General features: G+C 37.2%; 2 protein-coding genes across 2 annotated transcripts; both read left to right on the forward strand.

The window, feature by feature from the left end:
- Positions 1–529: 529 nt before the first annotated feature.
- LOC140944574 (uncharacterized) lies at positions 530–1887 on the forward strand (the record flags this gene model as incomplete). Its single annotated transcript, XM_073393698.1, has 3 exons — positions 530–637; positions 992–1279; positions 1798–1887. Coding segments are annotated over 3 exons (486 nt in total), but the record flags the coding sequence as incomplete, so codon positions are not given.
- Positions 1888–13033: 11146 nt separating this feature from the next.
- On the forward strand, positions 13034–19670 carry LOC140944575 (salivary peroxidase/catechol oxidase-like). The gene is made up of 6 exons (XM_073393699.1): positions 13034–13560; positions 13929–14704; positions 14811–14989; positions 15888–16015; positions 18535–18791; positions 19231–19670. The coding sequence occupies exons 1-6, from the start codon at positions 13034–13036 to the stop codon at positions 19566–19568; spliced, it is 2205 nt and encodes a 734-aa protein (XP_073249800.1). The 3' UTR covers positions 19569–19670.
- Positions 19671–20449: the final 779 nt, after the last annotated feature.

Here is a 20449-nt window from a genome sequence, read left to right on the forward strand (position 1 = left end):
ATTTGTACTTCATTTGTACTTCATCTGTACTTCATTTGTACTTCATTTGTACTTCATTTGTACTTCATCTGTACTTTATCTGTACTTCATCTGTACTTCATTTGTACTTTATGTGTACTTCATTTGCACTTTATGTGTACTTCATTTGTACTTCATTTGTACTTCATCTGTACTTCATTTGTACTTCATCTGTACTTCATCTGTACTTCATTAATTTTGTACTTCATTTGTACTTCATTTGTACTTCATTTGTACTTCATCTGTACTTCATTTTTACTTCATTTGTACTTCATTTGTACTTCATCTGTACTTCATTTGTACTTCATCTGTACTTCATCTGTACTTCATTAATTTTGTACTTCATTTGTACTTCATTTGTACTTCATTTGTACTTCATTTGTACTTCATCTGTACTTCATCTGTACTTCATTTTTACTTCATTTGTACTTCATCTGTACTTTATTTGTACTTCATTTGTACCTCATTTGTACCTCATTTGTACTTCATCTGTACTTTATTTGTACTTCATTTCTACCTCATTTGTACTTCATCTGTACTTCATCTGTACTTCATCTGCACTTCATCTGTACTTCATCTGTACTTCATTTGTACTTCATTTGTACCTAATTTGTACTTCATCTGTACTTCATTTGTACTTCATTTTTACCTCATTTGTACTTCATCTGTACTTTATTTGTACTTCATTTGTACTTCATCTGTAGTTCATTTGTACTTCATTTCTACCTCATTTGTACTTCATTTGTACCTCATTTGTACTTCATCTGTACTTTATTTGTACTTCATTTCTACCTCATTTGTACCTCATTTGTACTTCATCTGTACTTTATTTGTACTTCATTTCTACCTCATTTGTACTTCATTTGTACTTTATTTGTACTTCATTTCTACCTCATTTGTACTTCATCTGTACTTTATTTGTACTTCATTTCTACCTCATTTGTACTTCATCTGTACTTTATTTGTACTTCATTTCTACCTCATTTGTACTTCATTTGTACTTCATTTGTACTTCATCTGTACTTCATCTGTACTTCATTTGTACCTCATCTGTACTTCATTTGTACTTCATTTGTACTTCAACTGTACTTCATTTGTACTTCATCTGTACTTCATCTGTACTTCATTTGTACTTCATTTGTACTTCATCTGTACTTCATTTGTACCTCATTTGTACTTCATTTGTACTTCATCTGTACTTCATTTGTACTTCATTTGTGCCTCATTTGTACTTCATCTGTACTTCATCTGTACTTCATTTGTACTTCATCTGTACTTCATTTGTACTTCATTTGTACTTCATTTGTACTTCATTTGTACTTCATCTGTACTTCATCTGTACTTCATTTGTACTTCATCTGTACTTCATCTGTACTTCATTTGTACCTCATTTGTACTTCATTTGTACTTCATCTGTACTTTATCTGTACTTCATTTGTACTTCATTTGCACTTCATCTGTTCTTCATTTGTACTTCATTTGTACTTCATCTGTACTTCATTTGTACTTCATTTCAATGATTTGTACTTCATATATACCATATCTGTACGTAATTTCTACTTCATCTGTCCATAATCTATACTTTATCTGTACTTCATTTGTATTTCATCTGTACCTCATCTATGCTTTATTTGTATTTCATCTGTACTTTATTTGTACTTTATCTGTACCTCGTCTATTTTTTATTTTGATTTGATTTGTTTTTCATCTTTACTTAATTTGTACGTCATCTATATTTCATGTCTTCTTCATCTGTGCTTCATATACAATTCATTATAGGTAGATCAGCTTAGGAATACAATCGATGGCGACCATCATTTAAAATCTATCAAGTGTTTACTGGACATAGATCACTTAAAAACAGGTTGAGGCACCGAGCACCTCTGTGGATGTGGAATAAGACTTATTTGTTCTGATTACAAAACAATGTCCACTCAATGTGACGATTTTACTTAAAACTGCATTTTTACAAACTTCGATCCAAAGTCAGTCAGTGTTGAAAGTTATATAGCATTCGGACAAGCATAAATCACTTTTAAGGAGATTGAAATACATGTATATCTGTATAGTCTCCGAAAAACTGTATTAACACACGTTAAAAGATATTCAAACTACGTTTAAAATAATCTGTGGTTTTGTAGGGGTAAACTGGATATTCAAAAAAGGTCCCTATACAACTCGCTTACAGTTCCCGAGTTAAAGATAGTCGGCACACATGTTATATATGCCACTGTAAATTTAAAACCACCGGTAAAACGCTGCGCAAATATCCTTGCCCAACGCCAGCTCAATGCTGATTAGTGAAAATTGATAAATTTCAGAAAGACTCGGCTCGAAGTAAAGCTGTGGAATAAGATACCACGGATCTTTCTGAGAAAGCTTTCAAAAGGGTTCTCCGCAAATTGCTATTTGATATCTTAGAAAAGGAGGGTGACTATATTCAAATCCCCATGATTATTAAAAAAGTAGGTACAGAGATACACTGGCTAAAGGTTTTAATGTCTGCTTTTTTTTCCGTGTTATCATTTAAGAATCAGTGACTCCTTGTCTTAATGCATTGTTCGTCAGTAACCGCTGTGTTAATTAGACCACTTAACTTCTGTGTTTTATTCATTTTTAGTGCAATCTGCAAGGCTTTCTAATAGTTTAAAGTTTTTGTTTTTATTGGTTAATTTGTGCTATTCATGTACTTGACTAGCCCTGCCATGACTACAATCGGCGACAAAATTGTTGAGACATTGTACTTAAATAGGGTGACTTCAGAGAACAAAAGAATCCGCACCCCTCCCCTGTCCCCTCCATTCAAAGTTGGGGTGTTTGTTGTTTTCTATAGGTAGCTAGAACAAGGGCACAACATTGCACGGAGGGGATGGGGGTGGAAAGCTACATTTTCTCCTTTTGAAGTTGATAAAACGTAAAAAAGCCCACTTTTGGGCGAAGTGTCTCAACTAGTTTTGTCGCCGATTGTAGCTTTCCTGCTATTTGCGGGGCAAACCATCCAACTTTTGTATTTTTGTACAAAGAATTAATTTGTTGTTGTTGTACGACTTAAAGGAGTAAATATCAAACGACGTGAAAAAAAGGCTTGAGTTGCGATGTTTCCAATACACCAATGAGGTTGAACAAAGACGTTTTTGCGTGACGCACGTCAACCGGAAGTAAAGCTTTTCCCCCTTTAATTTGCGTTGACGCTACCAGATTTGTGTTGCCAAGTTTGTTTACTCTTATAGACACGATTGGCTCAAAAAGTTAAGCAAACTTGACGCCCAAGAATGCAAAAAACCCACTTTCGGTTGACCGGCCTCGCTCAAAAGTCGTCTTTGTTCCAAGTGTTCCAAAACCTCTGGATATAATACGCCATTTTTGCAAGGGTTTCGTATGTTCATAGCAACTATTATAATTACTTTATTTTTGTCAAATGACGTCATCGTGCGAAGTACAAATCAATATAAGGACATCTGCGCGATGACGTCATTCTACTACAAATACCAAATCTTCCAGTCTTGTTTCTTTAGTCTTGTTTAGCTTTTGTTTCGTGGGTTTCATGGGCATAATTGAATTTAGATATAATACTACTTGGACCCCACTGTTGGATTATTAGGCCTTCAGTTTTTCTGCACTTGTGAATAATTGGGAGGTAAGAAGTACGAATGTAAAACAAATATTGAGATCGATTTTCAAGTGCAGCTTCATAAAGTAGCTAGCGAGAGTGGGAACCATTTTTATTACTAAATATCAGGGTATCTCTTATGTGTCATGCCTGACGCCTTTAGAGCTATAAAATTGCATTTACCAGTTAGATGCCATTGATGACCCTATAGAATTTTGAGTCGCCGAAGGGTGCAATAATGTTCACTGCGGCACTAGTGAGATCGTTAAAGTAGAATAGGAAAAAGAGTACAGTCAACCAAAAGAAAGCAAAAACGATGTAAAGCGTTAAAAAGGTTTCAGGACACTTCGTTATTGTATTGAGCATTGGACAGATCGTAATCGAGACTTTCTTGCGTTTTTTTATCCACAGAAGTGAATATTAGTGCACCCCTCGACGACTCGAAATTCTTTAGGGTCATCAACAGAATTTCACTAATGGTATTTCACTACAAACCGACCGGGAAATGCCGTGTTATAGCTCTAAAGGCGTTAGGCTTGACACATAAAATTGGTTTCCACTCTCGCTAGATGCTTTATGAAGCTACACTTGAAAATCGATATCAACATTTGCCTTACTTTGTACGTCCCAACTTTTCACAAGCGTAGAATAATTGAAGGCCTAATAATCCAACAGTGGAGAAACAAGTTCAAACCAACGTACCGAAACTTTCCCATCAGGAATCACCTAAGCTATAAAAAAAATGTGTAGCCAAGAATCTTTTTTTACCCTACGGGAATATGACGCAATTAGTCAAAACGTCTTTTCTTAAAATAACATCCTATCTGCTATTTTATCCAGCGGAAAAATAGTATTCGCTACTACGCGCACTATATCAGTTTTAGACTTGCATCCTGGAGTGCCGCTCTCTGGAAATTGTTTCACTTTTTGTTTTACAAAATTTCTTTCCAAAAAAGGAGTAAAAATGATCTCAGTTTCTATCCGCTTAGTAACACCTCTAAAATAACCCTTTAAGAAAGTGGTTCCAACCTGCCTGTATGGGACTTTCTCAAAAAAGGAAAAGGAGGCGCCCTTTTCCCCCTAAGGGTCACCAATTTAACAGGAAGACTTATTATCATTACATACTCTAATAAATGCGCTATTACTGGCCATCTAAATTAAGTGCGCAACAAAAATAGAGACACTCAAATATCCAAGGTCAACTGCGAAAACGGTGTAGAGTCAACCAGAAGAAAACAAAGACAATATTAAGCTTTAAAGAGGTTTTAGAACACTTCCCTTATTGTATTGAGCATTGGACAGATCGTAATCGATCATGGGAGTTATAAGATATAAGCTAGTTGTATCCATGTAGATCATATTTCGACTCAAGGGCTATACATGTATCTACAAACTGGAAAAAATGTGAAGTACATCTTCAACACAAAAAGGCTAAAAATGTGTTAATGTGACAAGAAAGCCTAAAGAAGCTGTGGGCTTATATTAATAGGTTTCCTTAAGCTAGGTTACTAATTACTTGAGTGCAGAGTGCACAGAAAACAAAAATGAGATAATTTTCCTCATACTTTAAAAAAATTTATATTTATTTACACCTGGTTAGTGAAATTGGCAACAAATTCCAGATTGTTGGTCCTCGATAAAGGATACTCAGCTGCCTAATATTAGTTCTACAAAAATGAGGTCTATACTGAGAGGCCAGCCGAATTTCATAATGGTGAACCTGATTATTACCTAAAAAGAGGTTATGAAAGCTACTAGGCAAAAGATTATGGTGATGTGATCGAATACATCAATGTAGCAACAGAAAAAATTATTTAGTTTAGTTACCTTAATCAATCAAAAGGTGACTTTAATGTTATTGGACCTGTGGAATGTGACCTGTACCTCATCTATACTTCATTTGTACTTCATCTGTACTTTTATTTCTACTTTATCTGTACCTCATCTATTATTAATTTGTTTCTTGATTTGTTTTTCATCTTTACTTCATTTGTACGTCATCTATATTTCATGTCTTCTTCCTCTGTGCTTCATGTAATATATCAAACATGAGATGCAGTGTTTCAACACTAGATGAAACACCGAGAAGAGAGTTGAAATACGACGCGCAGCGGAGTATTTTTGACGAACTTCGAGGTCTTTCATCTGGTGATGAAACACTGTGTCGAATGTTTGATATTTCTTCTCAAACAAAATCATTTTCGAAGGAGAAATTAAGGATGCAAAAATGAGCAGTTTTTCATCCGATATCCAAACACTCATTAAACATTAATTTCCTTTGAATTTTCTTTATGAATTATTAATGAGTTTGAGAAATATAATTCATTATGGATAGATCAGCTTAGGAATACAATCGATGGCCACCATCATTTAAAATCTACCAAGTGTTAACTGGATAAATCACTTAAAAAATGGTTGAGGCACCGAGCACTTCTGTGGATGTGGTATAACAGACGTGTTTGTTCTGAGTACAAAAAAACATCTAGTCAATGTGACGATTTTACTTTAATCCAAAGTCAGTTACTGGTGAAAGTTTTATAGCGTTCGGACAAGGCTAAAATCTTTTTGAAGGAGATTGAAATACATGTATATCTGTATAGTCTCCGAAAAACTGTATCAAAACACGTTCAAAGATATTCAAACTACGTTTAAAATAATATGTGGTTTTGTAAGGGTATTAAAACTGGATATTCAAAAGAGGTCCCTATATAACTCGCTTACAGTTCCCAAATTAAGGATAGTCCGCACACATATACACCATTGTAAGTTTAAAACCACTGGTGAAACGGTGTGCAAATATCCTTGCCAAACGTCAGCTCAATGCTGATCAGTGAAAATTGATGAAAATGTGAATTTGATTGTCAGAAAGACTACGGAAATGAGTAAATATCAAACGACGTGGAAAAGGCTTGAGGTGCGATGTTTCCGATGCAACAATGAGCTTCAACAAAGACGTTTTTGCGTGACGTACGTCAACCGGAAGTGAGGCCTTTGCCCCTTTAATTTGCCTTGATGCTGTTAGATTTGTGTAGCCAAGTTTCTTTACTCTTATAGAGACTATTTGTTCAAAAAGTTGGGCAAACTTGACGCCCAAGAATGCACAAATCCCACTTTCGGTTGACCGGTTCCGCTCAGAAGTCGTTTTGCTTACGCGTCCTAAAGTGTTCCAAAACCTCTGGATATAATACGCCATTTTTGAGTTGATTACGTATGTTCACAACAACTATTATAACTACTTTATTGTCGTCAAGTGACGTCATCGTGCAAAGTGCAAATTAAGTTGAGGACAACTGCGCGATGACGTCTTTCTACTACAAATATATATCAAATCTTCCAGTCTTATTTTCTTGTCTAGACTTAGTAGGTTTCATCGACATATTTGAATTTAAAAATGGGGAATAAATAAGAAATCAAAAAGGAAAAGAATTCTCATAGTTGCAGTCAAATTACTATTGGTGGTTTTCACTGTCACGCCATCATAAATAAAAATGGAAACCTTTTAATACAAAAAGTCTAGAATCTGGGAAATGAAAGAAGATAAATATACAAAAAGGCTTTCCAAGAATCAAGTCTGTGCAATATTTCATATGCGAGATATTCAGAGAAACGTTTTATCCAGAATTACAAAGCTTTGTATGGAGACCCCATGTTTGGGTCCCTTTCAGGGCCCCAATTATGGCCGCCGGAAACCAATAGAAACATCTGTTTTTGAGTTTTCCTACTAATGCGTGAATTCTTCGCTTGAGGAACTCATAAAGATTAAAGTAATATCCATTCTGAGACAAGGAATGTTTAGATATCAAAATCTCCCAAAATCGGTAATGTTTTAACCCACATAAAATATGAGCTTTCCTGGCCGTCAGCTCAATGCCGCGTCACGCAAAAGTCTGGAAATTCAAGCGTCCTGTATCGCAAAACGAAGAACCCTTTTGAACCGAACATTTGTTTGTATAAAGGACTTAAGGTGCTCTAATACCACATGAAAGTAGAAACTCAGAAGAAGCGATAGTTTCTTTGTTTGAATTTAGGTGACGTCATTTGGAAAATATAAGAATATTTTGAAAAAGTCACATAAAGTGGGTTGAAACCACTTTCTTAAAGGGCTATGTTAGAGGTGTAACTGAGCAGATAGAAACAGATTATTTTTACCCCTTTTTTGGAAGAAAGTTTTGTAAAAAAAAATGAAACTATTTCCTGGTAGCGGCACTTCAGGATATAAGTCTAAAACTGAAATATTGCGCGTAGTAAGGAATACTATTTTTCCGCTGTATAAAATAGAAAACAGGATGTTATTTAAAAAAATAAGTTTTGACTAATCGAGTCATATTCTCGTAGGGTAAAAAAGAACGTTGGCTACACATTTTTTTTATAGCTTAGGTGATTCCTGGTCGGAAAAGTTTCGGTACGTTGGTTTGAACTTGTTTGTCCCGACTTGGACTCTTCTGCTAGATTATTAGGCCTTCAGTTATTCTGCACTTGTGAAAAGTTGGGGCGTAAAAAGTACAAATGCAAGACAAATTTTGATATCGATTTCAATTGCAGCTTCATAAAACAGCTGGCGAGAGTGAAAACCAATTTTATAACTAAATATCAGGGTATCTTTTATGTGTGATGCCTGACGCCTTTAGAGCTATAAAATTGCATTTACCGATCGGTTTGTAGGGAAATAACGTCAGTGGGATGCTATTGATGACCCTATAGATTTTCGGGTCGTCAAAGGGTGCACTAATGTTCACTGCTGCACTAGGGTAATCGTTAAAATAGAATAGGAAAAGGAGACGCCCCTTCTCCCCCCCCCCCCCCCCTCAAGGGTCACCAATTAAACAGGAATACGTATTATCATACATACTCTGATAAATGTGCTATTACTGGCCATCTGAATTACGTGCTCTATAAAAATGGGGTCATTCAAATATCTCAGGTCAAAGTTTGAAACCACTATATAATATATACCACTATATACCATATTAGTGCACCCCTTGACGACTCGAAATTCTTTAGAGTCATCAACAGAATTTCACTAATGGTACTTCACTACAAACCGACCGGGAAATGCCGTGTTATAGCTCTAAAGGCGTTAGGCTTGACACATAAAAGATACCCTGATATTTAGTTATAAAATTGGTTTCCACTCTCGCTAGATGATTTATGAAGCTACACTTGAAAATCGATATCAACAGTTGCCTTACTTTGTACGTCCCAACTTTTCACAAGCGTAGAATAATTGAAGGCCTAATAATCCAACAGTGGAGAAACAAGTTCAAACCAACGTACCGAAACTTTCCCATCAGGAATCACCTAAGCTATACAAAAAATGTGTAGCCAACAATCTTTTTTTACCCTACGGGAATATGACTCAATTATTCAAAACGTCTTTTCTTAAAATAAAATCCTATTCACTACTACGCGCACTATTTCACTTTTAGACTTACATCCTGAAGTGCCACTCTCAGAAAATAGTTTCCCCCTTTTTTTTACAAAGTTTCCTTCCTTTCCTTCCTCTAAAATAACCCTTTAAGAAATGGGTTTCAACCTGACGGTATGGTCTTTTTGAAAAAAGGAAAAGGAGACGCCCCTTTCCCCCCTTAAGGGTCACCAATTTATCAGGAAGACGTATTATCATTACATACTCTAATATTAATGCGCTATTACTGGCCATCTGAAGTAAGTGCGCTAGAAAAATAGGGACACTCAAATATTCAAGGTCAAAATTTGAAACCACTACGAAATTGGTGTACAGTCAACCAAAAGAAAGCAAAAACGATATGAAGCGTTAAAGAGGTTTAAGAGCACTTCCTTATTGTATTGAGCATTGGACAGATCGTAATCGAGACTTTTTGCGTTTTTTTTTTCCTTTTTTTTATCAATCCCTGCAATACTTTTTTTTTTTAATCAATTCTGTCACACACTCTTATACGATATAATCTAGTTGTATCCATGTATATCATATTTCGTTTGAAAGGCTATATCTACAAACTGGGAAAAAAAAGGTGAAGTACATCTTCAACGCAAGAAGGCTAAAAATATCACGAATAATTACGCAGTACAGTTAAGTACAGTGTATATTCCAGCTGTATATATTAGGTATTTAGGCAGCGCAACATTTAGTGCAAACAGATTTTCAGGAGCATTACATCTTATCTTTGTAACTGCCAAGTAAGGACAAGGAACGGTTTCAAACCAACGAGAACATCTGCTTCGAGCGTTATATTATAGAGATAACCGAGCGGATAGAAACTAGGGGGATTACTCCATTGTTTAGGTAAGTAATTTTAATTATTATAAAACAATTTAGTGCGGCAATTCCTGATCCAAATCTAATGCTGAGTTATTGCGCGCAAAGCTGATTTTATTTTTCTGATGTAAAGAATTACCAAAAGGGATATTATAGGAACTTAAACTTCACCTAAAATTTAAAGTAAGATCATTCATTTCACTAAAATAAGAAGCAGGTAATAACTTGGTTTTAGTGAGTCTCTCGTGGTAGGTACAGTAGTATTGCCCCTCCAATGTCCTTTCTGTAAATCTTCCAGCTTTAGTTTAAATATTTCCTATTGATTCGAGGATGTGGCGCAAATAACAATAAGCTCGTATATAAAACTGAGGTGAGATCTGCCAAACGAGAGGTACGACAGTCTTCTGGTGCTTGACTGCAGGTGTGTCTTCGAAGAAATGCAAGTGTTTTATGGCCTAGTCCTCGTAAGATTATAATTATTCTCAGTACAATCGGTCCATTTAAGTTCGCGAATAATTTTTCTCTGTGAACTTTTTAAGAGAAGTTAAAATGTACATGAAGAAGTCAAAACCGGAGGCAATTGGAGCTAAAGAAGTTCATTTGCCAGTCACGACAGTAGTTCTGCAGGCTATCCAGCTTGGTTTGTAGGCCGGGAAATGGCATCACTGATGCTAACTATGAGTGTACAGAGCTTTGAGTAGTATTGCCAGCTACACAAGGGAGATCCGTAGACAAAGACTCGGTAAATGAGATGTCCCAAAAGGGATATCTGCGTAAGACTCGAGGGAAAGATTACAAGTTATTAGACATTCTGTTATCAATGGTGCCAAACAGTTGATGAACCAAAAATAAGTGTTAAATTCAAAGCATTCAAAACGAAACCAAGCAAAAACGATATGGTTTCTTAGAGATGTTTCAGAACACTTCCTTGTTGTGTTTGGCAGTCAAAATATCGATATATCGGTTTGAAATGGGTTTTTTCCCATATAATTAGTCTTTTTGTTAGTTTATCCTCTTGATCATTTACCGTCTTGATGAGAATTGGAGTGAAACACTTGGCCATGTTGTGCATCATTTTCCTTGTCTTTTGTTTTGTATTGCAGTGGTTACGATATGACGTTATGTAAGTGACAATGGGTTATAGAAATTTTTGAGGGAAATAGAGGCCATTTCCACTTTCTTGTGCAAAAGACGCACAAGAAAAATCAACAAATTGTTTATTAAACCAATTTATGACCTTGAGCAAAAAAAAAAAATCATTCTTTTGCTAGTTTAAATTAATCTTAATTTTCTAGTATACTAAGATAGCAGCCCCTAATGAGCTCCTGATCGGCTCGAGTGTCATCGCGATCAAAGAAAACACGATGCGGATTGTTCTGTGAAGGGGCTGAGCCAATTTTATTACCCAGTAAATTAAACATCCCCCGCAAATGTGACCCAGACGACTTGTTTCAAATTCACGACGAATGAAAGCGATATTTCAGAATTCTTCTGTGCTTTCCGCGGATCGTTCATGCTAATGTTGGGTGAGGATTTTTAAGATATTGGACGTATTTACACAGATACTGAAGAAAATTTCCGCATTTTAATCGAAACCGCTAGCCGGAAAACGGTGGAAAAAGGGATTAAAGAGAGAGATAATTTATTCAATCAGGCGTTAAGGATCGAGGTAGAAATTGATTGTTCAATCATCTGAGCCAGAAGCTCATTTTAAAACGCACAACAATCTCTTCTAATTAACACAAACCAAAGTGAAATATGTATTTCACATTAAAAGATCTTAAAAACCGTAACTGTTGAGTACGGTGGTTTTTTAAAATTATAAAAATAACCCTAAGATAGGTCAATGAGTTAAAATAGACTAGTCCTAGTGATAAACTAATCAAAACATTAAAAATAAATATTCCCAAGAATGTGTGTAAATATTGTTTTTATGGAAACAGGCAAAATCGTATGCTGTTCATATATAATTCGAGCTCTGTTATGAAGTCTTAAAATTCTGCGCAATTAAACAAAAACTTTTGTGATCACCATTGAAGTTGATATTCTATGGTCAGTTGCAACAAACAAAACATCGATAAATAGGAAACACTCTCGAGGCCTTTCAAACTTGAAAAAAACCTTTAACCTAAAAGGTGAGAGAAAACATGGAATGCTAAAACGATAAGTTGTTGTTAATGGTTTTTGCTCTCGGTAACGTAAAACAAAATGACAGGGTCGGCTCTTGGTTCAAGTTCCCTGGGTAGCACACATGCATGTCCAGCTTATTATTCTATCAACCTTTTAAAATCATCATAACGCCTGGATTGTCAACTCGAGAACCAGACAAGTCTGAAATCTCCCCTGCGAAATTATCACTTATAATACTTGGTCCTGCTCGAAATCTAGGATGGCGGCCATGTTGAATTTTGATAAAGATCGTTCAAGTAAGAATAAAAATACGTGGGGTATCAACAAGTTATAATTAACACTTCTCTTTTTGGCACTTCTAAGCTCAAAAAAGTCGTTTTGTGGCTTGATCTTATGTTGCTAATGACGTGATACGTGTGGTAACCAACCAGCTGAACAACCGACCGTCTCAAAATTTTCCTTAAATGTGGATTGCGAATAAATGAATGACAACCGAAGGAAAGATTTTTACGGCTGGAAATTTTTCTTTTACTTTAAGGCTACTTAAACATTTGTTTATCATATCGTGGACTGGCAGAGACTTGTCATTCCTTGGCTTTATTACAATATAATATTTAATTTTGGGCGCGTGCATTATTTATTTATTTAAGTTGCGTGTACATTTAGTTCGTTTAATAATAACTTACTTTTGCTTTGCTTTATTTTCCTCACTTATAAGTGTTGTCTGCGACTGTGCTCACACGGTGGGTGGCTCCTCCTAAAATGTTCTGCAATTGGTATAGGATTTAATGGAGGAGAAACCAATTGTGGAATTGCACGCATTTCAGGCATCCTACTGGTGAACAGTTGAGACACGTAGATATATTTTTTAGCAACTACTATAATTAGCAGTCCGTCTACTTTGACTTACCATGTTACATTCTATGCCTAAACAACGGCGTCATAATGACACCAGAAAGTGAGTTTATATCACCATTATCATTTTGTGCTGGTTTTCGTCATACACTAACATAAAATTTGTCTATCCACTTCAGTTAAAAATGACGACTCGCTCTCTGGTATGTCAATTAGTGGTATTGTTGAGCCTGGGAATGGCATTCTCTAACTTACCTGATCTTAAAGGCTCAGTCGAAGACATAAAAACAGCCGAACCTGAAATCGGAACGCTGGGTAAGATCGCTGCCTTAGATGAAATTAGCGATGACAACCTGTCTGAAGAAGACGACGATGATTTTGGTGAAACCGACAATGAGAAGTTGGCCGAGGATCCATTGGCAGCAAGATATATTTCACCTCCCAGAAAGCGCCAAATACTAAGTGAGGCTAGGCGTCTTGCCAACATTATTGTCAAGAATATGTACTTGAGACCAATGAACCGAAAGAGGGAACGACAAACAGCCATGAGAAAGTATTACCAGGCATTTGTACACGGGGGAAAGAGCTTTATTAGTGACGCCGACTGGCTGACAGCAAAAAGGAGTGAAAGATGTAGCACGTGTCTCTTGTATGAACTCTGCAAACGAAGGCATATTCAATGGTTGTTGAACATCAACGGCAGACTCCCTTTGTAAGTAATTTAGTAATTTTTTGCTTATGAACCACATATAAACCTACCTCAACATGCTAGGAAAATTTCTCAAGCTATCCTTGCCATAGCACTACATCTCTATCCTCAAAGCAAATCTGCTAGAAATAACTTTCCAACAATTTTAGGGGAACAAAAACTTATGGATCAATTCAGGTTTCTGGGAAACTGCCCACCTACCCCTTCCCTAACTCAGCGTCAACATTTGTGTCTCACTTGGGGAAAAATGTTGGGTTAGGGGAGGGGTAGGTGGGTAGTTTCCTAGAAACCTGAATTGATCCAAACCTTTTATACCTGTTTTCTGAATTCTCTCGCGGTCTTTATTATTATCTTATTTGTCTGCTTATCAGGAATGTAAGGAGGAGGATGTGCAGAAGAAAACTCGTCCGAGTAGCGATTAATGTTTACCCCGTAACTGCAATCAACATACGATGTGATCCAAATGCACCATTTCGAACCATTGACGGATCGTGCAACAACTTACGTAATCCTTCTTACGGGGCAGCCAATACAACATTCAACCGACTTTTACCTGCTGATTATGGCAACTGCATCTCAACTCTTCGCCGGGCGAGAAATGGTAGAAAGCTTCCGAACGCGCGGGACGTAAGTCGATTTGCCCATGGAAGCAACGCGGACCGAACCAACCCGAACTCTACAATACTGACCCACATGGCTATGATTTTTGCACAGTTTATGGATCACGATTTTACTTTGGCCCAGGGCCAAGGCATTAACTGCAAGCTACCCACCAAAAATCCCGAGTGCGTCAACATAAGAATTCCTAGAGACGATGCAATATTCCGGAATCGGGAAGTTAATTTTATCGAACTGGAGAGGGATGCTCCTAGCAAGTCAGCCTCCTTCTGCAAACTGGCCCCTCGAGAGCATACAAACACTCTAACAGCCTACATTGATGCTTCTAACGTTTATGGATCAACTGAGGAGGTTGCTGATTCGATTCGCGCGCCAAATGGCTTACTAAGAGTTATGGAGCATCCAGATGGTGTAAGGTTTATGGATTTGCTACCTGCACGTACCGAGACCCCGGAGAGTTTTTGTCCATCGCTAGATCCAAACAGACCGTGTTTTTTGGCAGGAGAAAGTAGGAATAATGAGAACCAAGGTGAGAACCGTATTGCTTTGATGTTCAATGGTCTTGGTGAAAAGTGCCAAAAATTGACTTTTTTCAACACAGAAGCTTCAATTTAGGGTTATTTTGTAACTTTCAGGTCTTAGTTCAGTCCATACCATATTCGTGCGCCACCACAACCGCATCGCCACGTTTTTCCGTAAAAGGACAAGATGGGGACCCGAAAGGATTTACCAGGAGACCAGAAGAATCGTCGCAGCCCAATTGCAAGTGATTACATACAACGAATTCCTGCCATTAGTTTTGAGTGAGAGAACGGTAGGTTTTTTGCATGAAAAATGGCACTTATAATAATAATCACAATAACAATAGTGATGATGATAATGACAATCCACTTGAATTTGAGCCTGCGATCAGTCGAAAACTAGTGACTTGTCAGCGGATAACTTAATAAAAACACACAACCTCGAAGGGTCGACACCTTGATACGGTCATGAGATACTGGTCAGCAGATATCCTGTTTTGATATCTGTCAATTGACCAAATTATGGATGTGCAATATCAGGTTGCAGGCTCCCACGCTAGCTAGAAAGTGTGAGATTTCACATTGGTTGCCCTGTGGTGCGGACGGACAGGTGTTCGGACGAATGGTCAGACGGACGTTTGGTCACGTGACTACCAATATTTCTTTTATAGACAGATCACCAAATTTTCTTAGCTATGGAGCTGCGTTAGCGCGCGCGTGGAGCTCCGTTATAACTTGTAGCTGTGCTAATCAGGTTATAAAACCCTGATCCTGAAAAAAAAAACATGAGAATTACCCTAATCCCACTCAAGCTGAATCTCTTAAAGCGTTTAAACTGGCAGAAGTAAAGTGCATTTTCAGCAGCATAGTAAATATGAGGAAGTCATGTACTAAACCTTTATACGAGTTAAGGAACAGAGTAGAAGCCGTACCATAACAATGGGAATTTTTTTTCACAGGATGTGGTTTCACATTATTTGCATGTCGGTTTCATTGGAGGATCCTATGTTTGCCGTGTTCAATATTGTTGTTTTTTTTCCTATTTTTGTTTCATTTTCCTAACCACATAAAAAAGGAATGCTCTGACCCGCTCTAAATTTAAAAGTAGAACATGTTGCTCTGATTATAGAAGGAAAGCAATTGTTGTTCTTGTTTTTTGCTGTTGTTTTGTTTTTTTTTCGCGCTACACAGATCACAAAGTTTGGTCTCAGGCTACTCACCGGAACGAGGTTTTTCAATGGCTATAACAGAAGAGTTAATGCTCAAATGATCGCTGGGTTTTCCGTGGCTGCCTACCGATTTGGCCACACCTTGATTACGTTTTTCATTTATCTTTGTTTATCTCTTTACAGAGAAACACAAAGATAAATGAAAAACGTAATGGCGTCATTACGTTGCCATGGCGACTCCGATTGCAATAAAAACCCAGATCATAAGAAATTTTCATCTTTCTATAATACAGCTGTGGTAATTTTTTCCATATCTTTAGTTTCAAGAACATTGAAACCAGGGAAGGCTTTTAAATAGGGCCTTAAATATAACCAATTTTCCCCCCAGATTTTGTGTTTACAAGTGAGCGTCCTCATTATTCACTCGCATTGTTTTCAAGTTTCATATGCACGTGGACAACTAGCAAAAGATATAAATTTGCATCAAAAAGAACTCTCGATTACTTTCCGAAGAAATATCCGGCTTGTCGTCACAGATAGCAGTGAGAGCCGAAACGGTGAACGTCACGGCTCATCGTGTAGGATGCAATACTTTATTATCTTACTCGGGTTATAACATCACAGAAACTCTCACAAAGAGTTGCTCTGATGTTATAATGTATCACTAAACTATTTACCCGGTAATCAGCATATCCCGGAGATTTAACCGAGGGTCCTTTTTGATGCAAATTCTATCTTTTTCTAAATGTGCGGGTGTATATGAAACTTGAAAACAATGCCAGTGAATAATGAGGTCGCTCACTTGTAAACACAAAATCTGGAGGAAAAATTGGCTATATTTGAGGCCCTATTCAAAAGCCTTCCCTGTTTTCAATGTTCTTGAAACTTGCAGGGAATATTTCTTGACAATTCATCTCGGGATTTTCGAATTTATAAAAAAAATTATCGAGCGGTTTTTGGAAAAATGCGACATTTTTAGGCATGGACCAAATTACGTCCAAAAACTGTATCAAAAGCAGCTGAATGCAAGTTAATAAAATTCTTCTTACTCGCGATTGCCCAGAGCAATTCCCCTCTTTTTTTGTATGCAGTTTTCAATGGAATCAAACCACCATGAGATGAAGCCGCGTTCCCAAAGCTTATCATTTTCTTAAAATAACAGCGAATTGTGTGGTTAGCATGCTATTTCACTGTTTTTATGATTCTTAAAACTGCATTTCAAAATATTTCGAAAACGCTCTCATAGAATTTGTTCAAACTTTGCCATAATGGAGGCAATTATGGCAGGTACATACTCCCTTAAGCGATTTCTTCAAAAAACTCCTGGTACAGAGAAACACAAAGATAAATGAAAAACGTAATGGCGTCATTACGTTGCCATGGCGACTCCGATTGCAATAAAACCCAGATCATAAGAAATTTTCATCTTTATATAATACAGCTGTGGTAACCTTTTTTCCATATCTTTACTCATGCCGACGTAGTTAATGCTCAAATTGGGGAGGTATCAACCCCAGGAAATCCAGTCGAGCCACCTTAAATGCGGGTTCTTTATCTACACAAGCAAGCTTAAAAAATGGAACTAGATTTGTGGAGGACTGAAATGATTGAATTGCGGAGAAGCAGGAAGAAGGAGGGTTAAGTCAAAAAGATGTTTTTTTTTTAACTTGAAAGATTAAGTCTGCCTTCACCCTCAGACTAAGCATAATTCGCACGCTAAGAGGGAGTGACCCGGAACTGGAACATTTGTTTCATTCTGCAGTGGACAATGAAAGCGGCAGGAAATAGAATTTGCATAATTACGTTAAGACTCGCCACAGGTGAGTTATTGCTTATTCCCCCTTCGAGAACAAAAATTAATCAATAAACACTTTTCCTAGTTTTTAGTCAACCAACCAAAATCCAAGACATTCATCGATCTGAAAATAACTGAAAAAAAAAACATGTCAAACCGGTTAACCACCTAAATTAAAAATAGCACAGGAGTTTATCTGAATGTTAAACATGAGATAAAGACAAATGGCTATGACGTCATCGGCGTTAATGTACTCTCCCGCACGTTAAAGAGATTCTCTCGCAAAAATGGATAAATCAGTGCTTCCAGTACTACTATTCCATTTATTTTGATCCGTAATACAGTCAATCGAACACGCCCTAAGTATAACTGAAACCATTTTTGGCGAAGTTTTGATTGCCCTAGACACCACGAAGTTACCTCGGTTAAGAACAAACACTGGTCTGCTCTTGCCATTAGAGCAAAAATTGTTTTTTGCTTCAGGCAGTGGTCTTTTCATGCCGAGTTTGGTCCACCTGTAATGGAGGAAAAACTGCATGTAACTGTTTCGAGATTGCACTTTTGTTTTTGTCATAAGATTACTAAATTAAGTAGTCGTAAATTGAAAGCTTGGGAATTTATACAGTTGTTTGACTTTGATGGGTTAATGAGGGTCTTAACAACCTCCTCCCTCCATTTAACCAAGATCTGACACCTGATGGACATAGGGCAAAGTTTGCGGGTACAGCATCTCCTGCCAAGTTTTAGTAAACCTTTGTTAAATCGTTAGAAAACATGAAGTTCAACAGAAAAAAAAGAAAAAACGTTTAAGGTCGAGGAAATGGTAAATGTTTTTTTTTTTATTTAAATTTATGGATTTTGCTATTTAAAACAGGAGATTTTCCAGCTCTGTGCAAGAAAACTTAAGAAGGGATGAGAGCGATTTGTCTGATCTAATCAGCATCAACATCCAAAGAGGACGTGAACGTGGAATTCCGGGATACACTAAGTATCGAAACCTTAGGTTATGCGGACTGCGAAAGGTGAGATCGTTCGATGACTTGGTACGAATCGCCGGCTTTGCCCCGAGGGACGTGGCTAATTTGAGAAGAATTTACAGAAATGTTCATGATATTGACTTTTTTGTCGGTGGTGAGTAATATAATATCATACCTTTCACTTTTAAATTGTTAATTTTTCAATTGTTAAGATTTAAATAGCAATTTTTTTTTTCGAAGTCAAGAGTTACAAGTTTGTTGAAGATGATAATTCAGCCTTGAAAATTCCTTAAGACTAGGAAAGCTCTGACATACTGGCAAACTTCAAGAAAAAAATTCTGAGCACTTATCACTAACGATAAGAGGTTGAAAAAGTGGAACATTCCTGTTCGCGGATGTTTTCACCAGTGGGTCAGTCTTGGATACCTTGCGCTTGAGCTATTGATAAATCCGTTTATTTTAGAGAACCATCCTGACCATCGGATTGTGAACATAGAAAAAGACCCTGAGGGACAAGTTTTAAACCATTGTCTTCTCTCTTATATACGCACGTTGATGATGCAAGCTTTATTTTTAATTGTACCCCTTCTCAGGAATGCTTGAACCGAGACCTAGTGATGGAGGAGTTCTGGGACCTACTTTTCAGTGTATTGTAGCGGAGCAGTTCCGCCGCCTCAGAGTTGGAGATCGTTTCTGGCACGAAAATGCCCCAAACTCAAGCTTGAACACTGATCGAACGGCGTTCAATGCTGCCATGCTACGGGAAATTAGGAAAACAACATTTGCTAAAATTATCTGCGACAATGCTGACAACATCCCATTTATAAGTAGGAAGGTTCTCGAACAGAGTAAGAGAAGAGTTGCGTGCAGTGCTCTACCAACAGTCAGTCTTGAAGCATGGGTAACACGAAGGCAAGGCGACTCTGGGTAAGCAGCTTTAATGTAAAGATTTCCCTGTCTACCCGAGGTAATAGTTCTTCTTAAAAGGTCCGCTTCTTATGAAGTAAAAGGCTACAGGAATATAGCGAACATAGCAAGCTAGCATTTTTTAGTAACCCTCTCTCGAAGTCAGGAGAATGGCTGCCACCGCTGTTAAGGTTTCTTATCTTCGATAATTTGAAAGCGATTGGCTTACACAAATAACCTGCGCCTTTAACATGCTGATGGTCTATTCCCTAAACAAGTTTTGCCCAAATTTTGTGGCCGACTTTGGTTACTGGTTTTAAGTATATGACTTCATGATTGACATCAGTCTAAGTCACTTTTAAGCTTACAAGCGACTTTCTTGACTTGTTAAATCAAGAAAGAGATAAAATTCCCTTGAACGCTGCAAAATCCTTTATTTCAAAATATCTTAAAAGCCGCACGCGAAAAATTAGTTACTCTGAATTGCAGCAAAATTCACGATTGCGGTTAAGATGGCGATCACTTTGCAGGACGTCACAAGTACCAAAAAAGGCAGTATCCAATAGGCGTTTTTCATAAGCATTGTTTTCAAGTTCTCTTAGGGCGATTGTAAGTCCCAAGAGAAATTGGAAAAAATGCTTATGCAAAATTCAAAACGGCCATAGACGCATTATCCGTGCTCTAGTATAAAAACGGCCGTTGTAGAAAAATCCGCCACGCTTTCTTACAGAAAAAAAATATTTTTCTGCGGAATCCGAGGCGAAATGGAAAGCCATTTTGTTTGAATCCGTTTCGGCTGCTCAGAGGTCAATAGTGTAACTAGCCAACCAGCCCGTGCGAAAAGCATTATTCACTTGCGTGCTATACTAGTTGATTAGAAATTCTCAACACCTTGTTTTGAAAATT

Source organism: Porites lutea, chromosome 7 (assembly GCF_958299795.1).
Source record: "Porites lutea chromosome 7, jaPorLute2.1, whole genome shotgun sequence".
NCBI classification, from domain to species: domain Eukaryota; kingdom Metazoa; phylum Cnidaria; class Anthozoa; order Scleractinia; family Poritidae; genus Porites; species Porites lutea.